Source organism: Musa acuminata, chromosome BXJ3-8 (genome assembly GCF_036884655.1).
Source record: "Musa acuminata AAA Group cultivar baxijiao chromosome BXJ3-8, Cavendish_Baxijiao_AAA, whole genome shotgun sequence".
In the NCBI taxonomy this organism is placed as follows: domain Eukaryota; kingdom Viridiplantae; phylum Streptophyta; class Magnoliopsida; order Zingiberales; family Musaceae; genus Musa; species Musa acuminata.
Genome location: NC_088356.1, coordinates 6913255 through 6935851, shown reverse-complemented (window position 1 = coordinate 6935851; position 22597 = coordinate 6913255). Strand labels below are relative to the sequence as shown.

The 22597-nt window shown below is 36.9% G+C and overlaps 2 protein-coding genes across 3 annotated transcripts in view; both read left to right on the top strand.

Annotated features, from left to right (window-relative positions):
• LOC103994270 (uncharacterized) overlaps window positions 1–10097 on the top strand; it is a 43086-nt gene extending 32989 nt beyond the window's left edge. The window contains exons 8-12 of the mRNA XM_065162266.1: window positions 3843–3885; window positions 5119–5223; window positions 6443–6554; window positions 7016–7133; window positions 9740–10097. Coding sequence (XP_065018338.1) covers window positions 3843–3885; window positions 5119–5223; window positions 6443–6554; window positions 7016–7133; window positions 9740–9747 — 386 coding nt within the window. The 3' untranslated portion in view covers window positions 9748–10097. The remainder of the gene's footprint in view (window positions 1–3842; window positions 3886–5118; window positions 5224–6442; window positions 6555–7015; window positions 7134–9739) is intronic.
• Window positions 10098–10439: 342 nt separating this feature from the next.
• On the top strand, window positions 10440–21542 carry LOC135644573 (mediator of RNA polymerase II transcription subunit 15a-like). Of its 2 annotated transcripts, none has more exons than XM_065162267.1 (4): window positions 10440–10799; window positions 14737–14848; window positions 15553–15676; window positions 20685–21229. In XM_065162267.1, exons 1-4 carry the CDS (start codon window positions 10681–10683, stop codon window positions 20933–20935), a joined length of 606 nt encoding a protein of 201 aa, XP_065018339.1. In that variant the 5' UTR covers window positions 10440–10680; the 3' UTR covers window positions 20936–21229. The 2 variants fall into 2 exon arrangements, with proteins under 2 accessions (XP_065018339.1, XP_065018340.1); XM_065162268.1 differs by lacking the exon at window positions 20685–21229 and adding an exon at window positions 21239–21542 and having other exon boundaries at window positions 10447–10799.
• The last annotated feature ends 1055 nt before the right edge of the window (window positions 21543–22597 follow it).

Sequence of the window (22597 nt, the reverse complement as noted above, 5' to 3'; positions counted from 1 at the left end):
AAATTAAAAACCTTGGTCCTTTAGATAAGTTTTCTTCAAGTTGGTATAATTAACGTACATCCACCACTTTTTATTAACCTTCTTAACGAGGACAACATTAGCTAGTCACTGTGTGTATTGTAATTCGGAAATAAAACCAACACCTAACCACTTATCTACTTCGATGTTGATGACCTACTAGCTATTGGGTGCAAACTTGCGTGACCTTTATTTGATTGGTCAGGCCTCTAAAAAGATGTTCAAATGGTGCTAAGCTACATCTGAGTCCATCCCAGGCCATGTCCCTTGGGGACCAAGCAAAGATCTTTGCATTAGCCCGTAAGAAGTTTATTAGTTCCACTCGACTGGACTCGAGTAGAGCCGACCCGATCTTCATTGTTCGATCAGGTTGAGCTTGGTCTAGTGGCACTTCAAGAAGGGTCTTGATCAACTCAGGATGGGGCACTAGCTTCATGCCGCCCCTGGGATCCATCAGCAGCACCTCGAGCCGGAGTTTCTTCGAAAAGGACATCACGGTTAGGCAGCATTTGCAGGACTCCCTTGGATTGCTCTCTAATTCCCTGACTCCAGACCTTGTCGGGAATTTCATGGACATGTGGTAGGTTGACATCATCGCCTAAAGTCTATTCAACGTCAGTTGACCAATGATGGCATTGTACACTGAGGAGATGTCGACCACCATAAATTTAGTCAGCATTGTCTTAGAATTAGGCTCCATGCCGAAGGTCACATGGAGATTGATGATGTTGAGGGGTGAGATGGAGTTGATGAACCTCGTGAGATAAGAAGACATCGAGGTCAAATTGTTAGTAGTCAATCCTAACTTATAGTAGTCAACCCTAGCTTGTGAAAGGCATCAAAATAAAGGATGTTAGCGGAGCTACTTGTGTTGATTATGACCCTCTTGACTAGGGTGTTGATCATTCTAACAAGGATGACTACGGCGTCGTCATGGTTGGGGTCGAAGTGCTCTCTACCTACTCCTCTTTGAAGGTTATTTCCGTGTCACTTCCTATCGTTCGATGCTTCTCTGTTGCGGCTTGGGCATAGGCCTTCCCGTTAGATGAGCTATCCCCACTTGATGTCGGTTCACCAATGATTATGTCGATCTACTTCTCCATTGGGCCCTCTGGTTTCGAGGATGGCTCGTCTCCTTCGAATGAAACACTCAAGGTGCCCTCAACGAATAAGTTCTTCGATTTGCTCCTTGAAGTCGAGGCAGTCTTTAGTGTCATGCTCGTGGTCTTGTTGGAACCAATAGAATTTGGATCTATCTCTTCTTCTCGACAGAAAACTCATAGGGCGAGGGTCTTGCAGTAATTCCTTCTCTCTGATTTATATGATCACTCCAGTGCACGACATGTTGAGAGGGGGAAGGTTGACTCTCAACCAAAGTCTTGCTCGATTGAGAACTTTATGTCGCGAAGACCTCGGCATTGGGCACGAGTCAAGCGCTCCTACTTTAGGCACCTATGCGATTGCTTGTGCCTTTTGGCCACCATTATTTAGGTCGTGATATATTGCTTGGTCCTTCGAAGCATCTCAGGCATGGTGGTTGGTTGTCTCTCTATCAATGACCAGAATAATCTAATGTGCCTCAGTCCCATCATAAATGCCTATACAAGGACAGAGGGGTGAGCATTAGTGTCGCCTTGGTCTTCATTGGTAAATCAGGTGACAAAGTCCGATAGCAGCTTGCCCTTTGTATGTCAACTTCTCAAGAGGGTAGTGGTCTAACGTCGAGGGTGCTCGTTCCTAGCAAAATACTCCTCGAACTCTCTTGCCAATTGAGCGAAGATACTCACTTGGAGGGGTTTCAAGCAGGTGTACCACAACCACTTTTAGGTCGCACCTTTCAGGATTGCGGGGAAGGCTTAGCACATCAGGGCGCCCAAAGTGCTATACAACATCATTTGGATATAGAATGCCGCTACATGTTTTGTGGGATGTGCCTTTCCATTGAATGCTTCTAGATTCGATAACTAGAAGCTCAAGTGGACCAATTCCTCCTTAATCTGTCAAGTAAAGAGGGACTCGATCGAGGTGAAGAATACGGGGTTCCTTGTTCTTGTCATATGGAACTCGTGGTGCAGGTCCTCAAGGCGTTGGTCCATTTGCTAGAGCTATGCCAGGAGGGTGTCTTCTGAGTTCACCAACTGGGCCCCGGACTCGAGCATTATTGACTACGGGTGGTAGGGTTCGTTGAACTTGACAATGGAGGACCATGGCAACCCCTTAGCCAGAAGGTCGGTTGGCCAAGGAGGCTCTAGGACAACCTATGTCTGGGTCGATCGAGGCACTTAGGCAAGCGTTTGTGGCACGACTAATTGTTGCAGAGGAGGGGTTGGCACCGACTGCGCCAACTGAGGTAACATGGGGACGACGGATTTTATCATCCTTGTCAATGTTTGAACTTATTGAGTGTGGTTCATGATGACCTCAGTCAGGTCCAACATTTGGATCAGGGTCTCTATCGACAAAAAGAGACTAGGATTGTTAAATAACTGCCAGTACTGAATTGGTGTTTGTGTTGAGGTTGAAGTGTACAGATTTGGAAACGTTGGTTGTTGTCCACTTTGGGTGAAGGTGCTATGAGTTGATGACGGAGCACCCTCAATCGAATGCTCATTAAGTGGGTTGGCAAAATGGCATTCATGCAACATGGGCCCTGCTTCTAACGCCAAAATGATGTGATAGATGTAGGTGACGCTCCAATCGACTCAACTTAGTTTCGAGCCGTGAGCACAAGAGATTCGAGATGGTCGAGGTGATTCGGATGTCCACCGTGGAGTCAACCTGCATGAGACCTAGGTTGGGTGGTGTGGCCGACTTGGTCCTTCCAATGCTCAAGTTAGTATTGAGGTGGGCAGTGGAGGCAAGGGTAAATAGTAACTCACATGGATAACAGTAAATTGATGTGCTTTATAGTAGGCTAGGCCCAGGGGATATTCTGTAGTATAGGCGGAATATTCCCCCTTGAGTCCATTATTGTAGCTATGCTTGGGTTAGTGCCATCTTGGTTGGGTCTTGCACCTCTCGCTGGCCGGGCATCTTCTTAATTGTAGCTATTACTTTTAATTTGACTTTTGGTGGATTTTCTTACTTTGAGCTTGTATTTTCTTGATGATAATATGAATGGTGTACTTTTGGACTGGTTAAGCTTAGTGTTGAGCTTACAATATAAAAGGGTAATATAAGTAATATAGACTGTATTAAGACAAATAATTAAAACCATTATATTTATTGATTTAGCATGAGACATTCTGTGTGTTAAAGGTGCGTAGTATCATCCTGTTAGGTTTATCCTTTTAGGTAACAAACCCTTAAACTGATGATAGGTGTTAATTCCACTAACGATCTCCATGAAATGGGACTTCTAATCCCTCAGTTTCAAGTGTATTTTAGCAGCACCAAGATTCTTGTTTTTATGATAATAACCATGCTAAGACATGATGGATGTGATATACATTTCAGACATGCCAAATATGAAGTCATATGTCACAAAGAGAAAGAAGAGAAAAGAGAAAAACCAAGAAAAGCATAAAAAGAGCCACATTTTGGACAATATGTATAGTTGTATACAATATACAAGAAAAGAATGTGCAGTACGTATATCACATATGGGACGTGGTGGTCTGACATGAAATGGTGGAACAATGAAATATGACATGTTATTGGTTAATTTATATAAAATCATGATACTTGCATATGATTATGCTTTGTTTTCCTTATATAGTTTCCTTTTAGTCATACATCCTACACCTATTTGGCTCTATCTATTATGAGGGATGCCTTTTTGTTGAGTACATTTGTATAAATATTACTACCTCTCCTCGCTGCAGGAACTCTTTTCACTGGATCTGATGACTCTGATGAAACCAGTGGGTGAGATGATATTTATTTAAATTATAGAATTAGAAATGTAGTTATAGTTAAATGATATAGTGTGTATTCATATTGTTACAAAATTTTTATTGATTATTCTTTAGTTGATATGCTCTGTCTTTATTGCTTCATCATCTCTCTATGTGTGTTATGATGTGCATATGCTTTTTGATGAAATGCATATATTTTTTATTATTCATGTTATACCTTAGATTTTATGGGATGACCATATTGATCTAAGAATTTTGGCTAACAGTTTACATCTCACGATGACTGTTGGGTTCTTGTCTCATACTTGGTTTTGGTGCATGACAAAAAATGGGCCAAAAAAAGATGCATATTCATCCAGCCATAGAGGAGACCTACATTTCTTCGTAAGTGTATGTAATATATAGACACTTTTATAAGAGCTAGAGTTTATGCAAGATGGAAATCCCAATGTTCAGTTGAGTGACAAAAATATTCTTGGTAGGATATTATTCAATGACTTATCTTGATCTTCAGCTAATCAATGTGAGAGAGAAACTTCTTGAATGCCATACGGCATTCCTCACCCTAAAAGAGGTTTTGAAATGATCTTCTTTTTCTCTTTGGAACTACATTGTGTTTAGTCCTACACTTATTTATCTAAAATCAAGAAATGATTACTTTTATAGCCATTTCTTCACAACCAAATATGTTTTGAGAAGCCTTAATTATTGTCTTTGCTTGCAAAATAATTTATGGCAATTCACTTTTAGGGTAGGATATGATTAGGATTTACCTTTATGATCAAGGTCTGCCATACCGAAGCATACCGCCCGTACCGGGTGGTATGTACCGGTCCGACAGGTTACCGGTACGCGGACCGCTCGGTACCGCTACAGTGCTATAGTACTATACTGTAGCACTACTATAGTATGAAAAAAAATAAAAAAATATTCGGTACACCTGGGTGTACCGCACGGTACGCCCTGATGTACTGCCTGGTACACCGGTACTATACCATACCGAACCCGGGTTAAAACGTCGGTACGGTACGATACAGCGAACCTTGTTTATGATACAAAAAAATATTTAATAACTAATGAGACAATAATTGAATAATATTTTTTATGGAAGGTAATATCCCTTGGGCTTTTCAGTTTTCTAATTTGTTGAAATGAAGAGATAGTTCTCTGTTTGTCTCAAAGAGTAATCCTTTTAATTTCATTTTCAAGTGTCTAAACAATTTGGTTGAATGCAAGGGAACAGTTGGAGTCTGGCTGAGGGTGAACTTTCCACTGCTGCTAGTGGCAGCTCTGCCGACTGGAGGACCCAACTTCAGCCCAAGGCACGCCATATGATTGTAAATCAGATGTAAGTGGATTATACCTTTCTCTTAAATTTTCCTTCTTTTTTATTTGCTTTTAAAGATTATTAATGATGTGACTGTGGATCACCACAATAGATCATTAATTTGATAGATAAGTTGTCGATGTTGGGTGAGATTAGGATGCCTCTGTTGCTTGGATGTGAAATTTTGATGCTTTTGCAAAAACATATGTTGTCATTTGTGAAGTTTTAATTATGATCTTCTTCTTTCAAGAGTGAATTTTTTTCTTCAGGGAGGAGAAATATTTCATTCATATAGCAATCTACTGAATCTCATCTACTTCGGATTCCCCATTTGGTGTTCCATTTTTCGTTATTCATATATTGAGTGAAATGCACCCCATTAAAATAGTTACGTTACACCAGAGATACACAATTTGATTGGTACATATTACACTGGAGATGTCACGGCACCTTAACTGTCCTACTTTGCTATATGAGACATATTCTTCCAGCTCTCCTTTTGATAGGTAGATTCAGCATGTAAAGAACTTATAGAGTTGCTTTTTAAAAACCAAACCATTTTTGACCATCCATTTTATCTATATCTTTGGTTCTTGGTTTAGTCTTACCTATTCTGAAATCCTTGGATCTGGAGGTTTTCCTTTCCTTGAGTTCTAAATAGGAATCTTTGTGAATTCTGCTCTCACAAAGTAAAGTATTTAATTAGGACCCTGGGAACCATAGATTGCTTGGGAAGTTAATTCATATTATAATGAATTCAAATATAGGCTAAGTTGATCGTGCTAAGAGGAACTTTCTTATGTACTATTGCTATGACACAAGAAATTCCCCTCATGATTTTTATGGATCGGATGTTGACATATAATTTATACCTCTTCATTTATTTCTCAACCACTGTGTTAGTTATGTTTAAAACCCCATCAGATACCTTTTCTTAGTTCATAAGAACCCTTTTCCCTCAGTTTTCCATCATGTATCTTTATGAAATTGATAGCACTGGCACTGATATTAAAGAAATTCATCTTTAGAAGTCTTGTTTTGTAATTTGAATCTTCGTTCAATCATTGTCTTTAGGAATTGAATATGTCTCAGGGTTCAATTTGTTCAATCTGGACAAATTCTATGTTCTTGCACATAGGTTAGATGGTTCTTATCCTTCTATCACCTATCATCCTATTGTTTCTCAAAATTTCTTCTGTTCAAAATTTTTGTTGTATTATTTCAATGTATCTGTTTGTAGACACGAGATTTTGAAGAGGCACCTACCGTTCCCTGAACCTGTGGATTCGAATATACTTCAGAACGTTGCTGCTCGGCTCGAGGAGGCGATATTCAATGCAGCTCATAATCAGGTACATTTTATTAGACTGACTTCAAATTCAGTTGTTCTAAATGACTACTCTGAGTCTGATTTTACTAGGATGACATTTCCATCCAGTAGATGTGTGTTCAACTATTTGTTATGGGGGCATTTGCTTCTTGTCTGATGATAATCAATACTTCCGTATTTTTTTGTTTCTTTGTTGGTGTGTGTAATTAAATCACAGATTCTTCTGTTTGTGAAAATTTCATCCTTCAAGAAATATATGTTACTTGCAAGCCGTAGACTAACTAAACTGCACTTATGTTAATACACTCTGTAGATGCATTATTATAAGCATTTTGACTGGCTAACTTTGGCCCCTACTTTTCTTCGTCCTTGTATATGTTAACTAAACTGCGCTTGTTTTTTTTTTTTTCCTTTTCTTTCCTGTTTTTGTTGCTGTAAAAGTAAGACTTTGAAGAAGCACTCTTCTAACTCTTATTTTCTCAGTCAGAGTATTTGAGGAAAATTTCTATGAAAATGCTCTCAGTGGTGAGTGAAACACAGCATTCTGCATCAATCAACACGTCAGTGTCCAACAACAACAACCAAAATCCTACAGATCCAGGTACTTAAAAGTTGAGTTCCTTTTTGTCACAAATGAGGTACTGTGAATTATTGATATTGCATTTTGGTTGGAATATGGAAGTCAAATTTCCCCTTTCGAGTATATTAATTTTGTTCTTTTTTCTTTTAAACATGAAGCATTAATTGCTCATGTATATTATCGAATCGTACTCTTTATTTCCTTGCTGCTGCTCAAGAATATCTTCCTGTGTTCCTTACTGCCAGCATGGCAGGGCTGAAACCTGCTGGTAGTCTACTGGAACCAATTGTCCATTATGACTGATCAGGTTCTTGACAGGGGGTTTTGGCACTCTGATTTTTCTGCCATGTGTGACCCATCTTCTTTTTTTTTTGCTCATTTTTGAAATGTACTGCCTCCGATACAATTTCTTGGTATGATTTCTGAAAAGGTGCTTATCGTGTTGACTTGGACATTTTTTTTTTCCTAATTTATTGCATTTTTCCTCAACCTTCCAAAAATTAAATCTTGTTTTAATTATTTAGTTCTGTTTCCATTGTCCGAATTGAATGAACCAAGTTCCATAGTTTCCTTTTTCTGAACTCTAAATTGCGAAGCTGTTTCCCATCAGCTTTTAGTGAATTGAGTAAGGCAAATCCTTTTTTATTGTTTTAGGCCTATTTGGTGGTTGGGTCTAGTTTAACTCAATAGTTTTGCATTAGTGAATAGGTTGTCACTCTCATTAGCTGGTTTCATGCTTATTCTGAATATATAAATAAAGATGTTTTAGTGTTTTTTTTCATAAAATCATCAGTCAAGCGTGCTAGTTATGAAAGTTAATGAGCTGCTATAATATTATGGATGAATTGTTTGATTTAGTTTGGCATATAAAACAACAATAGAAAATCATAGAATAATAATATTATGTGTTATGATCTAGTGAGATGTTTGATAGTACAATGTGAAAATAAATTGGAATTTATTGTAAACGACAACAGCATATGTGATTGATTAATTAATTGTTTCTACTAGAACTACAAATTGATGTACCTTATTAATAACTGTGCATTGTAACATAACATTCTTTCTGGAATGTGAAAGGACAAATAATATTTGTGACCTCTTTTTTTCAATAGGGTTCATTAGATTTTAGAATACTTGTCGACTCGATGGTATGCACAAATTATTTCTTCTTAAATGGACATTCTATCTTGTGGTAGTCCTAATTCTGTTCTTTTAATTTGCTTATACTTTTTAAATTTAGTCTTTAGAAGCAAAAACTGGCTTCTCAAGGCCTTTAAATGATTGTCTAATTAAATGAATCACAATGGTGATTGGAAGGGACATGTCTAAACCCTCTTTATCTAGAAGTTAGTAGGTGTATGGGCTTTATTTTTATAGCTTGAAGAATATGATTTGAGCAAAAGCAATTTCTTGTGTTGTGACCATAAATACCAAAGGCATGATAGGAGAAAAAGAATATGATTAGTAGTTATATGGGCTTTATTTTTATAGCTTGAAGAATATGATTTGAGCAAAAGCAAGTTCTTGTGACCGTAAATATCAAAGATATGATAGGAGAAAAAGAATATGATTAGTAGTTGTATGTGCGTTTTTTTTTAAGCTTGAAGAATATGATTTGAGCGAAAGAGGGTTCTTGCAACCATTAATATCAAAGACATGATTTGAGTAAAAGCAAGAATATGATTTGTCTCAGAATATGGAAACCTTATCCAGAATTCCACAAGATAGGGGAAAAAGAAAATTGTTGACGTCTGGCTATTTGGATATAGCTATGGCTTCTTTGAGTCCTTTACATGACTGTCTAATTAAATGAATCAGAATGGTGATCGAAGGGGACATGTCTAAACCTTCTTTACGTGAGAAGCTAGTTGCTGTATGGGCTTTATTAATATAGCCCCAAGAATGAGATTTGACATAGCAATCTTATAACAATTCACAGTGCCCTTGCTTTATTCTTGGTTCCTTTACTTTCTTAATATCATAAATATTCAAGACAAGATGCATTTTTGTCTCTGTATCTATTACCCTATTCAGAATAGTACTCTAAACTCGTTACCTCCTTTTAACTACACTATTGGACGAATTCAGCAGTAAAGATAAACCATATAAGAGGGAAAATACAAAATTCCAATTATCATGCATTTATCCAGTATTTGTTTGATACATGGAACTCATTCGTCACCAGCTTTCTCCAGGATTGTCTCATCAATCAATTCTAGTCATTTAATTTAGCTAGATGCACTTGTTTCTTTGTTCTAGCATTAGGTGTTTCAGTATTTGGATTTTTTGCATTTGGACCTTTATGGGTAGTACTGTTTTAACTTTTAACAACATACGACCCGTCAGCAACCGAGTGTTTTCTCTTTGAATTCGTTAGACCTGGTATTCAAATGTTGTGAATTTTCAGCATGTCTCCACATAATTAAAGAAACCTGGTTGTCACCTGAAAAGTTATATGCAACCAATGTTTTCTCGGCATAATCATAACCAACTGAGTGCGAAGATTCATAATCCATTAGAGATTTTTGTTTCCTTCCATTCTAATTTTGACTGATTTCCATTTATCATGCATGATCTTGTAGTTTTCAAGTGCTGCACTAACTTGTTTTGCACATATTTGTAAGATTGCTAAGACACTAGGATTGCCACTGAGAAGTAGCTGCTAAGAAGCTTTTAACTGAGGTGGGGCTTGGATCGAGAAGCAAGAAGCAATTGGCAACGGGATATAAGAGTAATCGGTTCATGTTTCTGGTGTAAACTCAATAAACTGTGATGTTTCAAGAGTTTGGAATTAAGATTTGGTGTAATCAACTTTGATTATCAATGCAGTGCGTTGTAATCGATTCGACTTGATTTGTTATTTCGGTTTTGTAGTGCTTGGAGATGGAGAATACAATCGAGAGAGAATTTCTCTGTAGCTAAAGATGAAATTCTTGTATTTAATAATGCTTATTTCGTTTCAATAAAAGACTATATTGGATATGTCTAATAGGATTCTTTCATCGATCAAATTAATTTTAGTTCATCGATCGTGGACGAAAAATATTTGTTATATAGATTAATTTTAGTTAATATTTTAATATGTAAAAAAATAATATATACTAATTACCAAACATAATTATTTCTTATCATAGATTAAAAAATACTATATTCTTTTTCTTATTTTATTTTATTTGCCATGATTGACTTTTTATTTTTTAGTCATTTTTATTTGCTTCCATTTAAAACTTTAATGTTCGTTTATTGCCTTTTATCTTAATTTATCTTTATTTTATTTTTATTTTCTTATATTTGAATTTTTTATCTTTTGGGTGGAAGGCGCAGTTTTCTTCTCGGCTGCTGTGTATATGTTTGAAGGGAATCCCCCACCGCACTTCCTCCCTTCCCTCAAAGCTTTCTTTCTACGCCCCCCCTCTCTCTCTCGGCTCTTCGCACGTTTCTCGCTCGTCCTCGGCAACCCACTTTTTCGTTGTTGCCGGATCGATTTCCCCGCGGATTCCTATCTACTTTGATTTCCCCGGCTCTGAGATCTCAATTTGAGTGGTGCGTGCTTTAGATCCTTCCGATGGAGGGGAATAGTTGGAGGCCGGCTCAGGGGGAGAGCGCCGCCGCCTCGGATGGGGGATCCGGCGACTGGAGGACCCAACTCCACCCGGAGGCGCGGCAAAGGATTGTAAATAGCATGTAAGTGGACTATTTCCTCTTCCTCAAAGTTTTCTTGGTTTTCCTGATGTGCAGGCGTCTTTCATCGCTCGATTTTGGTTGATATTTTTGAATTTATAGCAGTCTTTTGTGTGAGATTAAGGTCCTTCTGTGGGTTGGATGTGAAAAATCTAAAGCACTTGAGAAAAAAATATTATTGTTGTTGTTATTACTTTGTTAGGGTTTTTGTTCGTGTAATTTGTACCACGGTCTTTTTCTTTCGATAATGAACTCGTAGTTTCCTTGAGAAACGAGTCAAATTTTCTTTTAGTCACCTCTCTATCAACTTCAACTTCGTTTCAAATTTTGATATTCATTAATCGATCACATCGTACCACCTATGCAAATACGCGTGCTTATGACATGTCCAAAGGGTTGATCTCTCAGGGTTCTGGTCTCGATTTCATTTGTTGGATCATAGGCTGTGACTGAGGAATGCTCAAAAAATTTGTTTTTGTATCCGACCAGGAAATTTTACATGATATCATATTAGTAAACTGCTGGTGGATTGTATGATTGGAACTAAGAGGGAGCTGTACGGAAAAATTCAAAATGGGATCTTTCTTATTGCATGTAGTAAGCAGAGGCCGTTGAGTCTGTTGAGGGGGGAGAAAGTTTGATCTCTGATATCTTTGGATTTTCAAATGGGATACAGTTAAGATTCCTATACATCTTTCACTGTCTATGTGGCCGATACAGATTTCCATAGAGGCTCATGCTTTTATTGGGGAAGGGGGATGGATTAGGTAAATATTTTTGGGAGAGAATTGAAAGATAACATAAGGCATAGTTCCAAATCAACGAGTACTTTACATCGTGAAGGATTTATACATCTCTGGAGATGGAGAAATAGCCAATTTGAGAAACAGGTGCCACTCAGGTTTTTTGTCCAACCAATTAACTATCCATCCATAGATCTAAAAGAAAAGAAAATATCATTTTTTGGAAGCATACTGTTTTAGGTAGCATTTTTGGTGTGTGATAGCAAGTAGGAATAATTCGGTCTCCATATCAACCTACAATGATGATTGGTCCCCTCGAAATTTGCCGCTTTATCATTCGCTTAATAGATCTTGTCAGATGCATCAAGTGACTTATGAAAAACTATCTTGTTGAAATAAGCAATGAAGTCGATGATGCTCATTTTTGTTGGCCCCGACATCATTGTGACACCATAAAGGTCAGGCCTCTTTGTTTTTTGAATAATTTAATCCAGTCTCTAAGCTCATAGAAATCCTCATCTAGATGTCTCACGTATCTCTCTTGGGTTGGGAGGACAACATGCTTCGCTATCAAGGACCATTGGTTGTATGTGCTAGGATCTTATGAAAATTGAACTACGTTGTAATTGCTTTTCTAAATGGAAGAGATTCAAGCTAAGAATGGAAGAATAAACATAAGCCCCAACCTAATTGCATGAAAGTATATTATTGATTAGGTTCAGATTTATCTTAATTTGGAAAGAAATCAGACCAGATCTTGAGATTTCAATCTTCCTATGTTCCAAATCAACCTCCCTTAGTGATCTTCAATGAAGTTTTGAGAGATTTGGATTTTGGGGGTTGGGCTGGTTGGGGTTGGTGGGTGATTTTAAAGTGCCCAAAGAGACCCCCCCAATGGGTTTCGTTGGGGCACATCATATCTGGGTGGGTTTATCGCCTGGTAATGGATCTGTATTAGTTGGTAAGTCCTGTACAAGGGGGTTATGGTTATAACCAAGGATTGCCATACCGACCCGTACCGCCCGGTACGAGCGGTACGTACCGGTCCGATGGTATATCGGTACGCAGACCGCCCGTTACCGGGCGGAACGAATAATAATAATAATATATATATATATATATATATATATATATATATATATATATTAATAATTTAAATAAAATCGAGGCGACGTCGCGTCGCCTCAGCGATGTCACCGAGGCGACACGACGTCGCCTTTCTCGGCGACGTCGCTATATATATATATATATATATAATTTAAATAAACGTCGCCTCGGCGACGTCGCCCCGTGTGGGGAAGGAAAAGGCGACGTCGTCGAGGCGATGCGACGTCGGCCAATAAAAAAATAAAAAAAATAAATATAATATATATATATATATATATATATATATATATATATATATATATATATATATATATATATATATATATATATATATATATATATATATATATATATATATATATATATATATACATATATCGCTCGGTATACCGAGCGGTATACCGTTCCGTACCGTACCGAGAGATCGTCGAAACTCCGGTACGGTACGAAATTTCGAACCTTGGTTATAACCCCTTCAACTGGTCTTGAATCTGTCAGTAAAGAGTGGTATGAGTCTTGGCTACCAGTTGGAGTGGTAAATACCACCCGTACCATAACGGTGTGGGCGGTAAAGAGTTACTTAATGCAGCCATATAACAAAGAATTCAATCAAAATCGAATTTCCCTCGGATGATATGGATATGGATCAGATGTATCGTATGAGAATCTGGTAATACCACAAAAACACAAACTATGCCTAATTGTCCAGCAGTATGGTGAACATGAGTTATCTTGAAGCTAAATTTTGAAGTTTGTATCTGTTAATTAGATTTGCACTTGGTGGGTGCACCATACCAGAGATGTCTGCAATTTGACTACCCTGCTCTTTCTATATGAGAGACATCTTCAAGCTTTCCTTTTTGGTAAATAAATTCAAAGTGTAAACAATGTACAAAGTTGTTTCCTGTAAACTTACCTTTGTGTTTTTAGTATCTTTAGCTCTATGTTTAACGTTACTAATGGCTTCATCATTCTTTTCCCATATCTTTAGCTCTATATTTCATGATACTACAGATTTTTTTTTTTCTGTAGTTACTAACTTGTAACTTGGAACATAGGCTGACTCCGTTTTTACCAAAAAAATAAATAAATTAGCAAAATAATATACGTTGTTGGAACCTCATTGGAACATGCTTGGGAAGGTAATATGCACTTGTGAGTTCAAATATATCGAGTAAGTCTATTGTAAAAAAAGGAACATAATTGTTTAAACCTTTTGTTTGGCACTGAAAAGTGATCCATCATGCATTTTGTGGATCAGATACTGATATATAATGTATAGTCATGGCTATACTGACATATAATGTATACTCATGGCTTTTTGTTAGTCATTAGTCACTATGCTAGTTACACTGGAGTCCCTATCATACACCTTTTCTTGGTTGATATAATCAATAATTCTTTTGCTCTCGGTTTTCCATCACATGCCAGTTTTAGTTAGTGTTGGCCAAGGAATGCCATATCGTGTACCGGACCCATATGGGTTGTTGGTCGGACCAGTATGTACCGATCATTACTGGCTTATCATGTAGTATCAACACATGGTGCATTGGTATCAATCAGTGTTTCGAAGACGAAGAAGAAGGGGAAGAGGAAGCAACAGTAGAGGAGGAAGAAGAGGATGCGCTGGAGGAAGGAGGAGGAGGAAGGATGAAGGGGTGGTCGTGGAGGAAGAGGAGAAGAGGGGGGAGCGTACTAGGGACTGGTGACAGTGTACAACAATGATAGCATTGGTTCCATGTGGCTCACGAGAAGAGGGCTCACACTTGTGAGGCCTAATTGGTGTTTTTGTTTTCTTTGTTTTTGTATGGATTTGTACTGGACTAGTACAAAGCTGAAGGTATGTACTGGTACTGGCATTGATTTAAAAGAAAAAGTCGTAAGAAGTCTTGATTCATATTTTTACTCTTTTTTCCACTCACTTTATCAGAGTTTCATACACTATTTGTTCACACTCTAGCATGTGCAATTTTGGAAAAAATTCTGTAGATCAGTTAGTGGTTGTCATTCATTTGTCTTTCTCCTGGTTCTCAAAATTTATTCTGTTCATAATTTTCATTTTGTAAGAGTACAATGTTCTCTATATGTAGAATGGAAACTTTGAAGAGGCATCTGCCTATCTCTGTGCCCGAGGGCTTAATTGAACATCAGAAAATTGCTACTCGGTTTGAGGAGAAGATATATACTGCAGCTTCTGATCGGGTAAATTAACCAATTCGTCTTTAATCTTCGTCTTTGCTTTGCCATTGTTAGGTGCGTTCTCAACCAATGTTTGAAATGCTGGTTGGACCAGTACATATAGACTGGTGTTTATCGGTCTAACTAAGGTGCAATACTAGTTGGCATTTAAATTTTTTAAATTTTTTTATGCTACCGGATTGTACAGTTAAGCATATTGCCCAGTGTATTAGTACTATGCTAGTCTGACCATTTGCTAAAAACAGTACCAGACTGGGTTTTGAAACCTTGTGGTCGTTGCTTGTTTTGGTGGTATTTACATTTTGGTTTGATGACAATGTTTTGATAGTATTTGCCTTTTTCGTCTATTGATAATATTTTTATGAATAGTCTTCTTACATGCTGGAAAATGAAGAAGCACAAAAGATAGCCTTTTGTAGTACTCTCTTGCTGCACCATAGTAGCTCTTTTGTTGCATTCGAGTACCAGAATTTGTTGTTTGTTATAATTTCATCCTTAAGAAAACCTGATGCTTACTGGCTATAAGCTTGATAAATAAACAGTACATGTTAATAGGCTGTGGATGAGATTACTCTTGAGCATTTTGCATGACTAATTTGGATCTGTACCATATATGTCTTTCAGAATCCAATATATTTGTTTATTCTTGCTTATTGGTATGAACTGTAAGCACTGTATGAAATATTTTTTTCTTTCTAATTTTTCAGTTTGATTATTTGAGGAAAATTTCTCTAAAAATGCTTTCAATGGAGAATAAGTCTCAGCATCCTGCTTCAATTAACCCTTTAATATCCAACAGCGCAGTTCTCAACCAAAATTCTGCAGACCCAGGTAGGTACCATGAAATGCTTTCTTTTCTGTACAAATTAGACATTCTGAATTATGGATAAGATATATTTTATTCAAAATATCACAGTCAATTTTGTTTACTTCATTCCTTTTGTGTATTGTGTATATTATAATATTACTACTTATATTCATTCTTTTTCATATAAAATGAATCTATAGATTCTTTTTTATTTTGTCCTGTGTACTCTGTGGTTCTCGAGTGTTTAAATGACATTTGCCAGACTTTGAAGTTATTGAAGATTTTATACTCCATCCTGTGCCCATCTTTTATCTTGTTGTCATCTAGGTGTTTGATCTTTCATGTATCTTGATTTTCATCTCTTTGTAAGTTCTTCAGTGTTCATACTTTGACAAGAGCTATGCTATTATTTGATAAGTTTGTCATGGTTTTGACTGGATTATACTTTATAAAACCTAGAACTTGAGTTGTTTAAATTGATCTTCTTTTACATTGTTCTAAATTGCTGTTGTGGTCGAGTATTTACTTTTTGTCCTTGCTTATACATTAATATAACTGAGGAGGTATATAATAATCTGAAGCTGGTTGTATATTAATATAACTTGCTAGGCAAGTTGGACTGGCTGAGAAGCTGCCTCCTCTCGAATGACGGCCTTTCTGGAGAGGTGGACCTTATTATTTTTCATTTGTTAGTTTTAAACATTTGAAGCCTTTTAGATAAAGAACAATCCAGTGATCCACCAAATGTTTCACTGGATCTTAAAAGTCTGTGCAGAAAAGAAATTGGTCGAAGTCATTTGGCACACGCTGTCACCCTAAACTGATTTATTTACTATGTATAGAGGGGACTTTAAGTGTTGGCAAATAAATCAATTTATATTGATTCTGAGGCCAAAAGGACTTACAGGAGAGTTGAAAGAGTCATATGCTAAAAATTTAATGTTTTGTGCATATTGGATTTGAAGATGCAGTATACTAAGAAATAAAACCATATTTTTTTAATTATCTTGTCCTCTTACTACTAACCAAGGTTCGTTTTACTAGTCCATACTGGTGTACCAACAAACTGTCAATATGATATGTACTGAGTTGTATCAAGCTATATTGAGCATACCAACATACGGTACATGTGACCATACGAATGTCCCACTCATATCGGTCCCTTGTCGGACCGGTATATACCGCCCATACTAACACACGGTACGTTGTGGTACGACGAACCTTGCCACAAACTATTGTTCTTGAGTAGTAGATACTCTAGGAATGTGGTAAATTGGTGATTTACGGATAATTGTGAAGTATGACACAGGGAAGACGTATTAGATTCTAGCTAGATCAAATAACTTGTACACTTAAATTTGATTGATGGCTTACGGTGATAAGCAATAGTAAAAAGAATGATACGATTCCTCTCAGAAATATTACAAGGCAAAATTATTTTGTTACATCTTTTAGATTGGAAATGCTAGCTAATCAGCTAAGACATTATCGTGCTTACCCAAATGACTTTTCCATTCCATAATTAAAATGTTCATTTAAATGATTATAATTAGTTGACAATTTCTGTGGGGGATATGCTTCTTTCACGTTATATATTCTGCAGTCCCTACACGCAGTTATAATCATTCAATTGAAAACTTGTTGGTGGTAGTTAAGTTTTGGATGTGCATCTCAATATTACTTAATGGTGAGGTTTGGCATTTAAACTAGATGAGGCTTCATGCAACTACAACCCTTACTTGAAAATAAGTCTGCTCGGTCAAAATTTGTTAATGTTTATGTTCTCCATAAAATCAATGTATTTTTATTTATGAGTAAATATTGATGTGCATAATGAATTACAATCATGTACAAAGTCTGTGAACTCTTTTTGTTATTTTGTATTACGAAACAAGGTTCAAGAATTTAAGCTTCAAATGGGAGATATAGGTTCATTGAACTTGTGAATTTGGAATTACTCTGGGAAGCTTTTCCCTTGATAACACCATTTTAAAAAATATTTCTTAGAGGATGTCAAAGCAGTCTTACATGTGTCATAGCTCTAATCATAATGGCATTTTTTGTGCAAAAGAAATGATAACTCTGATAATAGTTCCAATCTAACGTGTGAAATTGCTATTGCAAAGTGATTTTAGTAAAACTACTTGTCACAATATCATTTTTCACAAAACAAAATATGCTATTTACAACATTAATTTTAGGCTTCCCTAAGTCATAAAAAATGATGTTTCTTTTACGAATATTATAAAAAGAGCTATTTTCAAAATATATTTTTGAAAGGTCTATTTAGGAAATATTTTATTTTGGATGAAAGAATTTACACATATATTTGGTACCTACAGATTGTTTGTTGCAATAGTATAGGTGTGGGACTGTGACTATATCCTATTGACATAGAGCACATTGATCAATTAAACCATGTTTCAATTCCAGTATGTGAGTTTGAAACTATAATAGATACCACCTACCTAGTGTTTGCTAGTTACAGGTGCCCTGCAAGTCAATCACGTAAGTGATGACACATGTGACACGCTACATAATCTTTTTTGTTATTATTTTTATAATATTTTTTTATTTTATATTTATGATGAATATATTATGATGTCCTTCGATCTGTGCAATGAGAATTGGATCATGATTAGATTATGATAATGTGACTAATTCGTCATTAGATACAAACCCTAAATATTCTCGGTTGTAGGTTACTTGAGAGGGTCATCAAGATAATCGGATTGATCGGTGTGCTATATACCTGTTCATATGATGGAGGCAACTGATCTCATAGCTGCTTGTGTGGGGATACTGTACTGATGCTCATTGGAGAATAAGTTTATTGAATGATCCGCTTACGGAATGCTGGTTGCTTAATAATACTTTATCATCAAATAGTGATTCCGTAGTTCCGATTGTGAATCTGGTTCTTAGACTTGAGACACCAAGGATGCCTTGTTTGAGTACTTCATTCTTTAATACCAGACTTATAGGTCTAGAAGTTCCAAATCTAACACATTCGGTCATTGGGAATGATAGTCAATCTTATGAAGACAATTGAGTGTCAATAGAAGATCATCCACTCTCGGTATCATAAGAGGAATATCATGTGTGTTCTCACTTATGCAAATCCCTAACCAGGGTCGATCGGATCGTGATAAATCCGATAAGCGCGAGATTCGGATTCAAAGACGAGTTCTCCGGGAGAATCTAATTATAGTAAGACTCGGATGAATTTCGTATGGCCCTGATAGCACCATGCTCTATATACGATCTCAGGGACGTTAGATAAATGAGAGACTATAGATACACGGTAACTGAGGGTAGACAGGTCCAATAGATTAGATCCCTCTGTAACATCTGGGGACTATGGCATAGTGGCTTAATACGATAATGGTCGATGAGTTGAGTGAATTATTATTGAGATAATAATTCACTTAGTCAAATGAAGTTTTGACAAGTGCAACTCACGGCCAGCTTAATATTGGGCATAGAGGATCATACACATATGGTGGAGAACGCACGAGTAGAGGATTGAATATGAGATATCTAATAATTCCCTATTTTCTTGTATCCATTTGGTTAGACCCAATAGGGTTTAGAGTGGTTATTGGACAGGGATCCAATATCCATTTAGTCAAGATAATTGAATGGAGATTCAGTACCCATTAAGGCAGGATCCATTATGGTAAGTAAATAGGGTTCTCAATATATAGGAGTTGAGGCTTAAAGGGATCATAAGCTAGACCCCTATTGTCGCCACCTCTTTCATCTCCTCCCTGCTTCTTCCTCCAGTCGACTATCCCTCTCTGGTGTGGTGCGAGAGGATAGCAAGAGGGATCGACCCCTCCTTGGTTGTTGCGGCATGGTGGTGCGCGAACACGAGGAAAGAACGTGCTGCACTAGAAGGTGCATCGTTGCCGCATCCGCTGTGTGGATCACCGCTAAAGAGGAGTTTACGAGAGCTCCTTCATCCACGGACTGAGATCTACATATTAGGGGATATATGGTTTCACCTAGGTGAGAACGTCTCACACCCCTTACGTTGTTTTATCGCTTTCGAGTTTTTCGCTTCCGATCATCGCACCACGATTCGATAAGATTGTTTTGGGAAATCAGTTTTTGTTTTCACTTTCCACTGCACATGTAATACTCCCCAAGGTTTCCCAATAGTGTTGATGCTCATTTAGCATTTTGGTTACTGGCTTAAGTCACCTGATAATAATAAGATGAGTGGTATTCATATAAGGGTTAGGTACTTGAACATTTCAGTGTTGATAAACCATTAGAGATACAAAAATCCTTCATTAAACATGGGATTGTTTCTGCTTATTTTCCAGAAAAGGTAAATGTATTGGAATGATTTTTACATTTTGTCTTCAAAATTTACCACATAAGAAAGGTGTAGGCACACACCATGCCGAACTATGCTGAAGGTGTTGAACTATCGCTAAGCTATCTTTTTGGCTGTGCCAGCTGATAGAAAGGTGTGGACTGACATGACATGCAATCTAGCAATGCTAGAAAGACATAGGAGACTCCCATGCCACAAAGTGGCAATCCTTATTCCTTGTCTCAACATGTGTAGAAGCACATATGAGATAGCTCAACAAGGACTTGCAACCTAGTTGAAGCTACACCGTCTATATAAATATTCATGAGGAATGAGGACAACTAATAGAAACCACAAACCTCATTGCCCAACCAGCATATGTTACTGTGGGGAATATTCACTAGATGTGGCCTGCATCAAGTGTCATGGCCACATGGGCATGTGACTCACATATGATTGGCATCGGGGCATCATGGTGTCATGTAGTAGGTCGTGGTTGGGCACCATTTGTGTTGCTGCAAGTAAATGTTTGTTAATGTGACAGATTTTTTTCCCAGAGCCATCCCTATAAGAAGTTGAAGAAAGCATATTAATCCAAGGTTTGTTAAAGTAAAAGCTGTGGTTGGAGGCTTGGAACTTGTAAACATGATATTCATTTTTCGAGGGTTCAAACTTCTTGGGACTGACCAAATATGCTTCCTTGATAGCATTGCTTGGTGTACAATCACAAGCCAACCAAGGGCAACCATTATCTGTCTCTATGGTGAATCAACCTTCAGCAAGGCAACAAATTTTGTCCCAGAATATTCAGAACAACACTTTGGCCATGGCACAAAATCCTGCCAATCTTTCCTCTGCATTTAATTTAGCTAGATGCACTTGTTTCTTTGTTCTAGCATTAGGTGTTTTAGAATTTGGATTTTTTGCATTTGGGCCTTTATGGGTAGTACTGTTTTAACTTTTAACAACATATGACCCGTCAGCAACCGAGTGTTTTCTCTTTGAATTCGTTTGACCTGGTATTCAAATGTTGTGAATTTTCAGCATGTCTCCACATAATTAAAGAAACCTGGTTGTCACCTGAAAAGTTATATGCAACCAATGTTTTCTCGGCATAATCATAACCAACTGAGAGCAAAGATTCATTATCCATTAGAGATTTTTGTTTCCTTCCAATCTAATTTTGACTTATTTCCATTTATCATCCATGATCTTGTAGTTTTCAAGTGCTGCACTAACTTGTTTTTCACATATTTGTAAGATTGCTAAGACACTAGGATTGCCACTGAGAAGTAGCTGCTACGAAGCTTTTAACTTGAGGTGGAGCCTTGGATCAAGAAGCAACTGGCAACGGGATATAAGAGTAATCGCTTCATGTTTCTGGTGTAAACTCAATAAATGTTTGTAAATCAATTACTTATTTACACCTTTTTAAACTTGTTTGGAAATTGCAATTGAATATAAACGTAGTGAAGTACAGCATTAGACTGATATGCTACATTATTGTGATAACTAAAAGTGGACAGACTTGTCAAATAGCCCATTCTGTCTTCCTCTTATGATTAGTTGCAGTGTATCTTCTTGTGACAGAGTTGCCGAAATTTCTATCCGGAATTTTTTTTGACAGGATTCTGATATTGCTCTGCATCAAAATTTTCTCTCTAATTATAAATGCTGACCATGTTGGCCAGTATTTTTTCATGTATTTATAAGCATATTTGCTTGTGGGATAAGATGGTGTTGTTTCCGAGCTGCTCTCTAGTGCTCGAGCTGCAATCAGTAGGAAACCACCCAAAACTTGGGGGCACTTATGCGAAGTTACTAAGCTTAGTTTCTCTTATATGGATCGTATCATAATAATGACCGGTCCTCATAACTGTTGAACAATCACCATTTTATTGTGCTGTGTGGTTGAAAATAACAACCTAATGGATCCGTCTCGTCCGTCATCGAACAGACATTATTATTTTCTTGAATTGTGTATCGGACGGTTCGAACTATCCGTCCATTGATCATCAGTTTAGCTTTTCCTTTTGGAATATGGGAGTCATGACAATCTTTGTTGGCAGTTGAAGTAGGTAAACACTGGTGATGTTCAGGTGTGATGTTTAAACTGTGTTGTTTCAAGAGTTTGGAATTAAGATTTGGTGTATTCAATTTTGATCATCAATCTAGTGCGGTGTAATCGATTCGACTTGATTTGTTCTTTCAGTTTTATAGTGCTTGGAGAGGGTTCTTAAGTAGATGGAGAATGCAATCGATAGAGAATCTCTCTGTACCTAAAATTGAAATTCTTGTATTTAATAACCCTTATTTCGTTTCAATAAAAGACTATATCGGATATGTCCAATCGGATTCTTTCATCGATCAAATTAATTTTTGTTTATTGAACGTCGATGAAAAATATTTGTATACATTTAAAAGAGCTTAAATCAAGACCTGTATTGTTATATAGATTTATTTTAGTTAAGATTTTAATATGTAAAAAATAATATATACCGATTACCAAACTTAATTATTTCTTATCATAGATTAAAAAATACTATATTCTTTTTCTTATTTTATTTTATTTGTCATGATTGACTTTTTTTTTTTAGTCTTTTTTATTTGCTTCCATTTA